Raw genomic sequence first — 14,354 nt, 5'->3', positions numbered from 1 at the left:
TTTGTCCATCAATCGATAGAACAATCAATGTATCTATCCATCTATCCATTTCTACCAAAAATGGGAGGTGCCACATGCCTGCTGTCCACACATACAAGAACATACAAAAATACACACGTGGACTATAGTATGTCAATGCCTAATGACACACACCTGAACAGAATATACAAATTCATATTGAGATCTAGTTCTGTGCCCAAATCACAATAAAGTACACAGCCGCAGACACAGTCACCAGAATCTCCGCCCTTGCCAGCTCTGGGTGCGTACAGTGTAATGTACTGTACTGTATACCCCAGCAGCCTCTCAAACAGACCGTGCCTCAGCTTCCATGTTTCACATTGAAGTGCGATATTAGTCTGGTTTATTAACCAGGCTAATAACTTCCCCCTACATGAAGTAAGTAAGTAAAGTTTATTTATAGAGAACCTTTCACAGTGCTTTAACAACAATAAAATTTAAACCAGTCAATAGTCAATAAAAACAAGTCAAGAACTAAATCACTAACTAAAGTACGTAGAACTATAATCTAATCTCTTCCACCCTACATGCAATGAAGATGCATAAAATCTGCAACGTTGGATTGTGTTTTTAATTTCTCTGACAAAGCTAAACTCTATGTGATCCCAATGCACAGTTCAAAAGTAGTTAATGTAGCATCACAATCATTTTCAAAAACAGCGGCTCTCGAAAATGTTTGGAACTTTTTTAACACAATTCTTCAATTCTGGGGGTCCCTGGCACAAAACATTGGCAGATGGGGGGTCCGTGGCCAAATAAATGTTTTGGGGTCTTCGACATGTAAAGGTTTGAGAACCACTGCTAGCGGCTGTGTCTACAAAAACCTGTCTGCCATGCTGGAGCACTCACTCCAAACGCCTCGTTTCAGTACATCCAGCATTTTCTGACAGAGCGGTATGGCGAGCCAGCATTGTTGTGTTCATGATTTGAGGCACTTTGTTCAAAACTCCTGCTAACTTTGGAAGCCAATTAGGGTGAAATATGAAAAATTGGACAGATCCGTCTTGATCACATGCCTATTGCCTATAGAGATAAGGTGTACCGATTTGAGTGATGTTTGGACAAAATCTGTAAGAGTGATCTCACCTGGTGAAATATTTAGGACAGAGGTTTATTTTGTGGCCTCGGGCCAATGGTGATGCAGTACATGCCGGACAGACCGACGGACAGGGGCGAATACATAGTCTCTCACACGGCTTGGCAGACAATAAACACAGAGTATCCTATAGAATATCACTACAAAGATACGTAGATTATGTGCTTTTTTTAAATGATGATGGGTTGCTCAAGCAAAAAGAAAAAGAAAGGGCTGTCTGCACCCAGTGCCGTAAAAAAGAGCTGTCTGGAACAACACAGATGCCAGGCAAACACAGAGTATGTGTGAAAGTAACCAAGGCCTTCTTTTGTGGTGCAAATAAACTCTGGCAATGAGCCACAAACAATGATACAGGTGCTGTTACTGTATGTTGTTCATAATTTACTGATTGTGAGTGTGTGGACTATGCATATATAGACCCCTGTCTATATATAGCCTTAGGGGATTCAAACGGTTAATGCCCATAGCTGCCAGTGGGCGGTCTCCAGTGACTGGGCAGCAGTGTCATACTGTATAGTTGCTGCTGGTGTCAGGTTCTCTCAGGGCAAGCTTGATAATCTGCTGAACTGCAGTACTGCTGTTGTGTGTGTGTGTGTGTGTGTGTGTGTGTGTGTGTGTGTGTGTGTGTGTGTGTGTGTGTGTGTGTGTGTGTGTGTGTGTTCGTGCGTGCGCTCGTGCATGTGTGATACAGCGAGTGAGTGATTAAGAGAAAGTTTAGAAGCAAAGCAATGATTCTGTGGACTTGAGCTACAAGCCGAGACAGGATAGAGAAAGAGGAGTTAGCGGGAGGGGCTTATGCAGCAGGAACCTCCACTACTTAATAGTGCTGCGATGGTATCTCAATGACATCACTATCGTTCTGCTGCCAAAGCCAGCTGGAAGACTGTCCCATTGCAGCTTTGTAGTACTGCTGCAGCATACACCACAACTAAATGAACGTTTAACGTCGCTTATGGGGGTCCGTGACATTAAAACGTTTGCACTACAGTACAACATAGTTGAGTATAGTATACAGTACAGTAGACACACACGCACTGATCACTAACCCCAGTAAATATGCAATTCTACCTCTCTACCAAGACCATCGCTGCTGTCACTGTACAGCATGTGATCCAGGCATCATATACTGTACAGCGCAGTCACCAATGTGGCTTTGACGGCTTTGACACCCAAGGGTCCCTGGTACACAATTTCATTATTCACACATTCTTCATTGCCCCCACTAACAAATTGTAAGGGAGATTAGGGCCCTATTTCAGTTATCGCCAGTTATATGTGACAATACTATTGACAACCTAGTTTATATAAAGGCAAGATTTTCAAAATTGCATTATGCTTTAAAGGGAAAGGCAAAAATATATATGTTAATGACATTTAGAAGATTTAGAACAATTTAGATTTTTAGATTTTAGCATTGAGTGTCATCGACACTGGGCTCACTTCCTTCCTGGACTACAATTCCCATTCTTGTACATTTCAATAATTTGAATCATTATTCTGCAAATGCAAGTTAACTAAATCTGAGAGAAAAGAGGTCCCACACACGGTCTTTATGTGACAACGTTTTCGGCACAAAAACGCTTGAGAACTTACTACTGCTCTAATTTACTGCTCATTGTGTCTTCTGGACACATGCTAGAGCTGATACTGTAGCAACATGGCACCCAGTCAATTTATTGTAGTCAACAGTGTGATGATCATACTCGACATGTAGATTGACCTTCAACTTCAGTTGAGTTCTAACATGCTCTGGCGAGGCTTAAACTACAATTCTGTTAGCCTCATTCATGAGCAGCTCAATCAGCATTGAAATGGGATGACATTCTGAATGGCTCGTAAAGCAGAAAGGATTTATTATTTTTTAACACAGCAGTGTAAAATATTTCATATTTTCAGCAATGATTAATTACTGGGGTCCCACAAGTCTCTATAATTGGTCCGCTCCTTTGATTCACTCTACACCAAATCTCTTTGCTGAAAATAGCCAATCTATAAGTTCACAACAACGCGTTATGTTAATGTTCGTTATGTTAATGTACAAGCCGTACATTAGCTATTTTCTTTGAACGTTCATCCCAGAATGAGTAAGCTGTTTTTGGACACGGTTTCCCACAAAGCATGCTACACTGTGGTGTTGAACAGCAGTTTGTGATCTGACCAGCATGGTCTTTCTTTCCTGCTTCAAGTCTTTGCTTCTAGGCAGAGAGGAGTAGATCAAATTGTGATCCATTTGATTTGCCGACGACAGAGCAGCTAGGGCCTTATATCCTTCTCTTGTTTTTCTACTCACACACTTTGTGTGCTCATAGCATCTCTACAAGACTTTAAGGTTAGTGTGATTGAAATTAATATCCAATAGTCTCATGTCTGAACTCAATTCCATAGCATTAAAAGGCTCCTTTAATTTGTATTGGGATTTTATGTCAGATGTGATGCGAAGAATTTGGGTTCAGATGCTGGAAGAATTGTAAACTTTTTCAGTTAAATATTACAGAATAAGAGAAATAAATAAAAGGAAGCCACTTTGACAACTATAATCTCAGGTCAACTGGTTGTGTTGAATCAAATAAACAATGCAAGGAGCTCATTTGAGTCATTGCCACATCATAGATATTACGGTCTATTCATGAGTCATGACCGGCAAACACGTGCCTTAATCTGATAGCCCACCAAAGCCTTGAGGATTTATCTCACCACTTCTGCTCATTATGGATTAACACATTATTTTGACATTATGGATTAACATGTTAGTTTGGAGTGTGCCTTCAAAATCAGGAAGGCACTTACAGTAGCTTACAGTAATGCTGATGGGCCATGTGCCTAGAGTACATCCCACTTTTATTCTATATTAAGCCTTAAGCAGCTGGAAATAAATCTAGTTGTTAAAGGACCACTTCACCACTTTTCAACCTATCTTCATATAATAGGTCCTCACTAATAATCATGATAAAATGGCACTCAGTCTGTGTCTCATAGGAGGGCTGTGGGCAGTTCAGAAACCGTCTTCCAGTGACATCATCATTATGCAGATCTTTTTTTAAGATTTTTTTACAAACATTTTTAGATTTTCATTATCGTGAGAACGATGGCTTCCATTTTCGCATTGCAACTTTTCAGGACTAGAAAGCCTGCAGTTTCTATTAACTTGTATTCCCTATCTATGTTGTCACTGGAAGACGGTTTCTGAACTGCCCACAGCCCTCCTATGAGACACAGAAAGAGTAGTTTTTTCATGATGAAAAGTGGTGAAGTGGTCCTTTAAGGTCTTAAAGAACTCCCTGTGGTTGGGAGACATGAGGCTAGGCATAATGCATAGTTATGTCCATCTCGTTGTAACATAAGTGTTAACAGTCTGGACAAATACTACTAACCATCCAGACCAGTGGTTCTCAAAGTAATGTTTAATGATTAATGCGTATTAAGGACGTAGCTAGCAGAGCATCTAATCACACACCAGCCGTCTCAGCAAGCGTTTCTTTCCACAGTCAGTCAGGTTGCATCAGTGTTGATTTCGTCGACTACCTTTTTTCACTGACGAAAACTAAATGGAAACCAAATTAAAACTAAGCTATGATGACTAAAACTATAAGACTAAATATATTGACAATTTAGTCAACAAATAAAAACTAGACTAAAATGTTAGAAAGGGACTAGTGGACAAGAGATCCAGTATAAGTAATTTTACACATGGTTGCATGCTGAAAATAACAGATCTACAAGCTTGTAGATCTGTTATTTTCAGCAAGTGTAAAATCAGTCATTACAACGGCATCAAGGCCTGCCAAAATACATTTTAGTGGACTAAATCAACTGTAGATTTAATCGACTAAAATCGTATGATATTTAGTTGACTAAAACTAGACAAAAACATTCCAGCCTAAAAAAAAACTAAAATCTAAATTTGCTGTCAAACTCAACACTGTTGCACATGCATCCATATGCACACCACAAGTTGTTGTATACTACTCAGTTATGAATGAATGCATGGCCCAACTCACTGGTTATGCAATAAACACTGTACCCGTTTTCCGTTTCCAACCCCCTTCCAATTTTAGTAAATAATTTCAATAATGCGTTCACAATACAAACCACATGAAGCTGCTACCAACTGTCTCGTACTGAAGGGTCTAATTTCATTAGTGTGCTACAGAGAGGATGACGCTCTGTGCCAGATGAATGAAGCACTCAGTCACTGTGAGAGGCATTCCATCATCACTCACCTTGCATCCATTCTCTGATCTATATCCTGTTGGTGCTCATGCTGGGAATTTTAATGCAAGGCGAACCTTTGCACCATGTTAATGAGCAAAAAAATAACTAATCATAATCGTTTATCAAAACTCATTATTTAATTAATTATTCATCAGTGATAAAATGCACTGTGTACAATTGACGATTCAATGGACGAATGTCTGCTGTGTGACCCATTAAAAATACAAATCTTGTGTTCTGTAAGAAAGGAGGTTTATTTTTATATGTGCAATAGCCGCATAAACCAGAGGATTCACAAATCGTAGGCTATATATAGGCTACCCTGCAGCGCTGTACACAGAATGAAATAAAAAAAGAGGCCCACAAGAAACATATACCATTTAAATATATGTTTAGCAAATAGCCCCACTTTCTTTTTTTTTCTAATATATTTTTTATCCCACGATTTTGTAACCCATTTTTCACCCCTGTGCCAATCATCTACTGTGATCCTGGGCTCTACACACCCTCCGCCAACCTGGGGAGAGCAACGGACTTAACTCATGCTTCCTTCATGCCTGAGTGTCCAAGTTGCTCCTTTACACCTGACAGGGGGAGTTTCCCTGGTTGGACGTAGCGCGTGGAAGGAACACGTTATTCCAACCAGTTCCTTTCCCCTCCATCAGGCGCCCCGGCTGGCCAGGGGGAGGCAGTTTAGAGACCAGGATTACTGCATGTTTTTGTGAGGGTACCTACCCTAGGGGACACGGGGAGAACATGAAAACTCCACACAGAAATAGCCCCACTTTCTAATCTAAATAAATAAATAGACAAAATAAAAAGATAATGTAACGTAATTGTTTAACTGATATAATTAATCAAATACATGCAAAACGATTTACATCTGCTGGTTCCCCAGTCCCCACATGATGAGCAAAATAGTTTCTTATGTACGTATGATGTCTACATCTTACAGCTCATGCAAGAAGTCCAGTGTAGGTCATTGCACTTATTTGAACCCTAGTGTCTCTATTCTGGGGGTGGAAATACTCTGTGTAGAGCAAAAACAGGAGGGTGCCTAGTATAGAGCCCTGGGGGACTCCGGCCAACTACAGTATATGGTTTAATGGTTTAATGAACATCCTCATTCATATTATGCACTGTACCGGTACTGTGTTGGTCAATGTTATACATCACAAGGTCCTCCAGGGCCTGACTGTCAACCAAACGGAATGCCTCAAACAGTCATTCCATTTAATCTATATATTCTTTATCATGTCAATAGAACAGAACAGAATAGAAACTGTATCGTCAACATGGCCTCACAGTAATAAAGACTATATACATCACAATTATACATTACAAGTACTAGTAATGTTTTTTTCCCCTGGTTGACAAATGTCATCCTGTGAAGGTCCTTCATGTGACCTGTGAAGGTCGCATGAAGGACGTTATGCAGGTCGCTGGAGTGGCCAAGGAAGACGCAGAGAACAGAAGATCCATTGTGGTGATCAAGAAGGAAATTAGCCCTAAGAAGATGAAGTTCCCAGCGTACACATTGTGTATTACATTCAACACACACACACACACACACACACGCCTGGAGGTCACGAGTATCAAACTGAGATTCTTTAGAAATAGTAGAAAGATCGCAATGTATTTTGTTATTGTTTTATGGTTTAAATATACCTGCTTATTCAGAAATAAATTTGAGCAGTTAATTATGCACAGTCAATTATTCATGAGAAAATATATTCTAGTTGTCATTGGAAAACATTTAAATTGTACCCACAAATTAATTCTACCATTAGGGGTGGTACTGTAGGCGTGAATGTTATTCATCTTTCCTCCGGAAAAACGGAGCTAGCATCCCAAGCAGCACGGCTAATGGAGCTAAATGATATGCATGACCCCTGTCCAGCCCCACGAGGAGACAGCATTCTGGGCCACGTCTCCAAGGTGAACTGTTAAAAAAGAACAGCCCTTTCCTCTTATTCGCTGGGCACGAGCCGCGTAACCACTTTCAACCAGCTGCCACTATTTTGGGCATGTCATTATATACAGTAGGTGAAAATGTAAAAAACCCGGCAAAATCAGCAAATCTATAAGCTCACAACACATGACACAATGTAAGATGTAGATCTGCTATTTTCACTAATCACCATATAGCAGTGTATAGGGCTTAAATCCACCTTCGTTGAGTCCCACAGTTTTTCGCTCCAATATCTTCGCTGAATATAGCCCAATAAGCCCATGCATCTACAAGCTCACTCACAACATTCATCCTTCTAATTTATGTGGTTAACATTCAATGATGGCATGAATACAATCCTGTCACGCTCCAGTAGTGTCCCTGGAGATGACTTAACTGCCCTTCAGTGTTTAAGCTAATAGCTGCATGTACGGTGTCATCAAACCCACATTTGGGTATTGACTATGTGGGAGTGGGCCTGGGCTGCCGGCGTGGTGGTCTGGGCACCCTAAAGCTGCAAAGCCTGACCAGCCGGTCGCAGGTTCGAATCCCGATGACCTTTGCTGTGTGTTACTCCTCATCTCTGTCCCCTTTTCCTGTCAGTCTACTGTCCTATCAATAAATGCATAAAAGCCCAAAAAGAAATCTTAAAAAGAAACCTATGTGGGAGTGGAAAAAATCTATAACTAGTAGGGCGCAAGCAGAGCGTGCAAATACTGTTGTGCCAGGAGGACTTCAACTATTTCCTGGGAGCATGACACCAATTTCTCGCTACGAAAGTCTGCTATATTGAGTCTATATTTGAACTCGGTCATTTCCAAGGTCAACAATCTTGTCATTGCAGTCTTCATGGGGACATTCCTGGTATATGCATCTTTCCTTACGAATGTCAATGATAGGCTTACCAATTAAGGTCGTTTTATGTGCATGCCATGGCTGTGTATGACGTAATGAAGATATGTATCTTTGCCAGTGTATAACTGGCTCTCAATGGTGACGTAATAAAAGATATGTTTCGGTGTCGGGTCGATTAAAGGAAATGCCTCTATGTACGGTATATATGTACAGTATATGTAATGTGTAAGTTGATTAGCGGTATACTGTGGTTACTTGGGTCGTTTGATGCGTACCGGTATGTCCCGTAGCAGCATATGACGTGATGAAGATATGTACCAATGCCAGGGTATAACTGGTATAACTGGCTCTCAATGGTGACGTAATAAAGATATGTTTCAGTGTCTGTATGCTAATTTGATTAGCGGTATACTGTGGTTAAACTGACCTCATCAAACCCTGTACACTACAGACACACTCCATATATGGCCAGTACAGAATTCACCCCATTATGTTGATCTGACCGCCCATGCCAAAGCGGCAGCACTCGCCCGGCAGTCTGGGTCGCTTGACTCGCCCTCAGGGCATCTTACTGGTCGTCACGTCAGTATATCACAATTAATTTGACTGTAGAATCATTACCTGTGACACCTATTAAGAAACAAAAACACCAATTGTTGGTCTCAAAGGGAAAGCATTTTCATCTGTCCCCAGAGAACTGACACTTAAAGTTGATAGTGTGCCTTTTAATGGCTTCCTTCTCCTTTGCTGTCAGATGTTAGAACTAAGCAGATGGTGATGTGCTTTGTGTTGCCAGTTCTAATGCACAGCCAGAGAACGCCTTGTGAAGAATGAGTCTCACAACGCAACTCAAACAACCAGGGTGGTTGGATGGCACTCACACGGAAGAACATGAAAGACACAGACTTGCGCACACAGTACACACATAAATGAATGCAGGTGTGCGTGTGCGCTGTGTGCGCTGTGTGTGTGTGTGTGTGCGCGTGCGCGGCTGCACGCATCGGATTGAGATTTTTTTAAATCCATATAATATCTAAAAAAATCTATTGGCCGGGTTGTAATATAATAACATAAGCTGAGCCACAGTAAGCCACAGTAACACACCGCTCTCTCTATACATCTCTAGTCTGGTCATGTCTCTCCAGTCTCCATCACACATGTCAATATAACGAGACAGGAAGACAAAGGATTCTGAACAGAGAGAAATAGGAAGCAAGTGGTTGAGAAGTGAGACAATCAATGACTGAGCAGCTAATGGACTGACTGATCTGACTGATCTGACTGACTGATCTGACTGACTGAGTCAAGCAATGCCAATTATGTCCAATCCCACTAGCGACACCATACAACACGGCAACTGATATGTCCAATGACACTAAGGCCATACAGTACAACACACAGCAATGACAATATGCCCAATACGTCATAAGTAAGTAAGTAGGGGTGACGTGAGTTTGTGTTCCAGACCCCAAAATGGGTCCCCACCCAATGTTTGGGGAGCACTGCAATATGGTCCTTCAAGATTGATTGTTAAAGTGGAGCGCACCATCTGCTCCCAGTAATTCCTGCATGTCTTAAGCCGTGCTACCTTATATACTCTAAGCGTGCTACTCATATGATGACATGCCGATGCCCAGATCGAACCCAGAACCTTGTGGTCCAAAGGCGACCGACTGACTGCTACCGACTGAGCTACTTGGAACACAAGCAGGTCCTGCCCTCGGGTAAGAGATATGGTGCCTCTAAATTCAAGAAGGCAAAGAGCAGTGCCAGTTTCATCCCCCTCTGCCATTAGGGAAATGAAATTGCTTGCCAATGCCCCCCTATGAATATGCATGGACGCACACACGCGCCTGAATGAGCTGTCTTGTCTTGAATGTATGCATTGAACCCGATTTTTTTTTTAATCCCTTGTGGATAATAAAGACATCTAATCTAATGCCATGCCCCACGCCAAAAATAACTGATGAGCTACAAGCTCAGTAATTATGAGTATAAATCAGGCTTAAGACATCTAATTGACCAAATAATAACTTCTGAAGCTCTACTCAATGCTTAATACATGTGTGCGACTGTGCGTAATGCTGTTAGTGATTCAGCAGGTCACCAAGCTCTGGAAACCTCAGGTGTAGATAGATAGGTTTTTGCTCAGGTCTGTGATTAGAACAGTGTGGAAGCAATAGAGCTTTGCACAGGCATGCTGGCACATATTAAAAAAAACTAACAAACAAACTTTAAATTTCAAATAGTGAACCCTTTAAAATGCAGAAGCACGTTTTGTTGTCATATTGCTCATCCTCAGTTAACACTACATCTACTGATGCACAGACTTGGACACATTTTGAATGATGTGGCTCTCAGTGTGCATCCAGAGACTTTTATGTACAGGAATCCAAAATAATATGTCAATGTTTTGATATAGTAATTATTGTATGCTGTCTAGGCTACATCAGCGGTTACCAATTTGTCATTTACATTAGTACAATGAACATGTAAGCAAGCTGCTATGATTGGCCTATGATGTCATTGTGATCAGAAATATTCGTCATTGACCACATTGCTACGCAATGCAGGTGTAACAGCTTCACAGCCACATCCATTCTCATGTGATTTCCTCAAAGGGAATATGATGAATCTGACTAATGTAATGATCCCTGCATCAAAACATCAAACACGCCGGAACATCACCCAAAAGACCAGTGGAGGAATGATGAGGGAAAAAACCCGTCTCATTCACGCTGAGACGGAGACCGGACGAGTTTAGAACATTATTGAAAACAGGTGATCATAATAATGTATAGCCTACTCCCTAGCCTAAAGGGTGTCTATTTCCAAAATAATTAGCCTACTGATCTAGAAAGTAGAAACAAATGCGTATGTTATTTTGTAGATTTTCTTGTCCTTTTTTCTTAAACGACACCCTCGCGCCACGGAGCATAAACATCTAAATAAGCACTAACCTGGATGGTACAGGTGTACTCCGAGTCGTCTAGCAGTCTCACCGTGCAGTCGCACTCTCTGTCCAGGCTCCTGATGCTGCCAGACATCAACCGGCTCAGCATCTTCGCACAGGACCACAAGAACACAACAACATCAAGGAGGAGAAAAAAATAAGTTCTGCGAGGTCTACCGACGTCCTGGCTGTTCTGATGCGGTCCGGTAACACCTGTGTAGCGGCAGTGACAGCAGCAGCAGCAGCAGCGGGGACAGCAGAATGCTGGAGGAGTGCATCGTTTTACCAGTAAACAGTGTGCCGTGAAATGTGGCGATGCTGCCTTACAAGATGATGCTGATGAGTGTGTTGTGGTGGACCTGCATGTTCAATTATCGCCAACATTACCTTCAGGGACCCTGACCGAGCCGCCTGCCGCTGGTGCTGCTGGGCGGGGCGCATAGCTCGACTGACGCGTCCACCCGCCAATGGGGAGCAGGAACCGTGAGATTCCGTTGCTGCCGTTGCTGCATGTTTGGATCCCATAGCCCCGAGGGACTGTCGGTCGTGCTGCGATTGGTTAATTGGTAGCCAGGCTGTGGGTGTCTATTAAAGTCGTAATAATGAGTGAGGGGTTGTGCAGACTGGGAGTTTAATGTGAATAGCTGTGGAGTCTGTACGTGTGCATACAACTAGAAAAGGTACGAGGTGTATCCGTAATTCCGTATGACCTTGATAGAGGACACCATGCCATGGTGGTGTGGCAAAAACTGAAGTTCTATTCAATTTGTAGGTTGCATAGTCGACCGTACCTCTAGACTATGGGATATGAACCATACACTGAATGAATTACTGTACGTGCTCAGTGCTCACCTGTAAGAGACGTGTGTGTGTCATTAGAAAAATGCATATTCACGAATATAACACCACACCATTATGAAAATTCCCTGGAATATTAGTAGACCTATGACTGTATGCATCACTTAGGTGTTAGGCAAGCTGTCCTATTAAAACATGCCCCGGAGTTTAGATCTAAATTGAATTGAACATTACGGACGTCTATTCTGATAATACAGCCCCATCTAGTGGCGATTAGAACTCATATGTACTCACATCGCATCATAAACTATAAAACCAGCATTGGCTAAAAGAACTGGTGGAAACTAAGAAGTACATTTACTAAAGTACTGTACTTGATTACAATGTTGAGGACAGGTATAGGCCTATACTTAAAATGTTGAATTCCAGACTTTTACTTGTAACAGTATTTCTATACTGTAGTAAAAAGAAAATGTATTAATACTTTTTCCACCATGGCTGCCATTTGTCCTTCATTGAGCCTCACTGTCAACATTCCTCCACACGCAAATTAATATCAAATGCAGGCATATGAGCTGTTCATAATAATAATGAGCTGGGCTGGGTTGTAATCTGGTCAGGTGTATCGTCTGATTCGTCTGTCAGCATGTTCTGCATTGTTACTTCTAAACCAGACTGATTATTTCAATTCACAAAAACTGAAGCCTGGTGGAGTAAATTGCATTTGTCAACAATAATCCATTATTACAATTGAGAAGTGAACAAGTTGTGAGCTCACACCGTGCACAGTTCAGGTGGGCAAGTCATAGACTGTGACACATGCGGAAGCACCACCTAGGCCCGTGCTCTGTGACACGTCTCACACACACCCTACCCCTGCGTTTTCAAACCAGCTCTGTGGTTTCCCCTTCTGTGATGTGATTTCTGTGATGAGATTATAATCACAGCTGGGTTTCCTACAACCTTAACCAAATTTGTGCGTCTCCAGACGTCCTGGGAATTATCCAATGTTGTGCCCAAGACCTCTGTACACGTCTTAGGAAAAAAAGTGTCACCATTTTGAAAGAATGAAATGGCACGCAAACTAATGTACAGCGGACACACAAAATTCACAGAAACACAACCTGCCCAGCATGGAAAACAGCGTCAGTGGGCAATGATGAATGATGAATCGCTGTCTGCCTTCATTCAAAATGTCCGCTTTGTGTGTGTGTGTGTGTGTGTGTGTGTGTGTGTCACATTCTGATTGCACAGACACGTGGCATTAGACGCTTCTATAGTGATAATACATTCTTAAATTCTGACTGGGCTCTTTACTTTCCTGTTTGGCATAAAATATTGACCAATAGTTGAACCTTAGTTTATAAAGGATCTTTGTAAGGTTTCTAGTCACATTTTCTCTAGCCTCAGAGACCAGGCACACCTGACAGTACAATATTGTTGTTACAATACTGCCATCTACAGTAGAACAGAGTCACTAAATGCTACTTCCTCCGCAAACAAATTGAAACCAGTTTTAATGAATCTATTACATAAAATCCAGTATCACAGAAAATATTTTTACTTTGATTTATATAAACAGTCTTACAATATAAATCTAAACAATATCTGTTCACAGAGCATCACAAAACAGCAGTAGGCAAACAGTTAAAAATAAAATAAACCTACACAAATTGCTTAATCGAATCATAACAATAAACACGCAACACAAATTGCTTGGATAGAACATTACAGTGACTGAACATAAGTCATTCTTGGAAGGGTCTCTACGTTATACAAGCATTGTGCTCTTCTGACAAGGTCAAGTGAAGACCTAGTGCTTAATTGCTTTGACGGGCCATATTTTGTGTGTCTTAAGTACTAGGTCTTATGACTTAACTTAAAGGACCACTTCACCACTTTTCAACCTATCTTCATATAATAGGTCCTCACTAATAATCTTGGGGGAAAAAATGGCGCAATTGTTTTCTACTCTGTCTGTGTCTCATAGGAGGGCTGTGGGCAGTTCAGAAACCGTCTTCCAGTGACAGATTTTTTTTTAAACAAGATTTCTTTACAAAAATATTTAGATTTTCATTATCGTGAGAATGATGGCTTCCATTTTCGCATTGCAACTTTCCAGGACTAGAAAGCCTGCAGTTCCTATTAGCTTGTATTCCCCATCAATGATGTCACTGGAAGACGGTTTCTGAACTCCCCACAGCCCTCCTATGAGACACAGACCGAGTAGAAAAAAATTGGAGGACCCATTATATGAAGATAGGTTGAAAAGTGGTGAAGTGGTCCTTTAAGCCCTGGAGGTGTGGCCAATGCACTTAAGACCTAGTACTTAAGACACGCAAAATAGGGCCCACAGGCTTGTATTCATAACTAGAAACAGCAACACGTGTTAGTTATCTTAACTATGAGTAAGCAGCTGCATTGTGTCTGAATCATTTATACTGATTGAATACTCACTAGGTAGGTAA

At 41.4% G+C, this 14,354-nt stretch overlaps 1 protein-coding gene across 2 annotated transcripts in view; it reads right to left on the bottom strand.

Moving 5' to 3' along the window:
- Positions 1-11,469, bottom strand: part of LOC308312327 (FERM domain-containing protein 5-like) — a 101,707-nt gene extending 90,238 nt beyond the window's left edge. For both annotated transcript variants that reach the window (XM_080758929.1, XM_080758928.1), the window contains exon 1: positions 11,096-11,469. In XM_080758929.1, coding sequence (XP_080615055.1) covers positions 11,096-11,197 — 102 coding nt within the window. In that variant the 5' untranslated portion in view covers positions 11,198-11,469. The remainder of the gene's footprint in view (positions 1-11,095) is intronic.
- Positions 11,470-14,354: the final 2,885 nt, after the last annotated feature.

The sequence above is a fragment of the Protomyctophum bolini genome, assembly GCF_963924005.1.
Source record: "Protomyctophum bolini genome assembly, chromosome: 1".
In the NCBI taxonomy this organism is placed as follows: domain Eukaryota; kingdom Metazoa; phylum Chordata; class Actinopteri; order Myctophiformes; family Myctophidae; genus Protomyctophum; species Protomyctophum bolini.
Note: the sequence above shows the minus strand (reverse complement) of the source record. Positions and strands in the feature narration are given on the sequence as shown.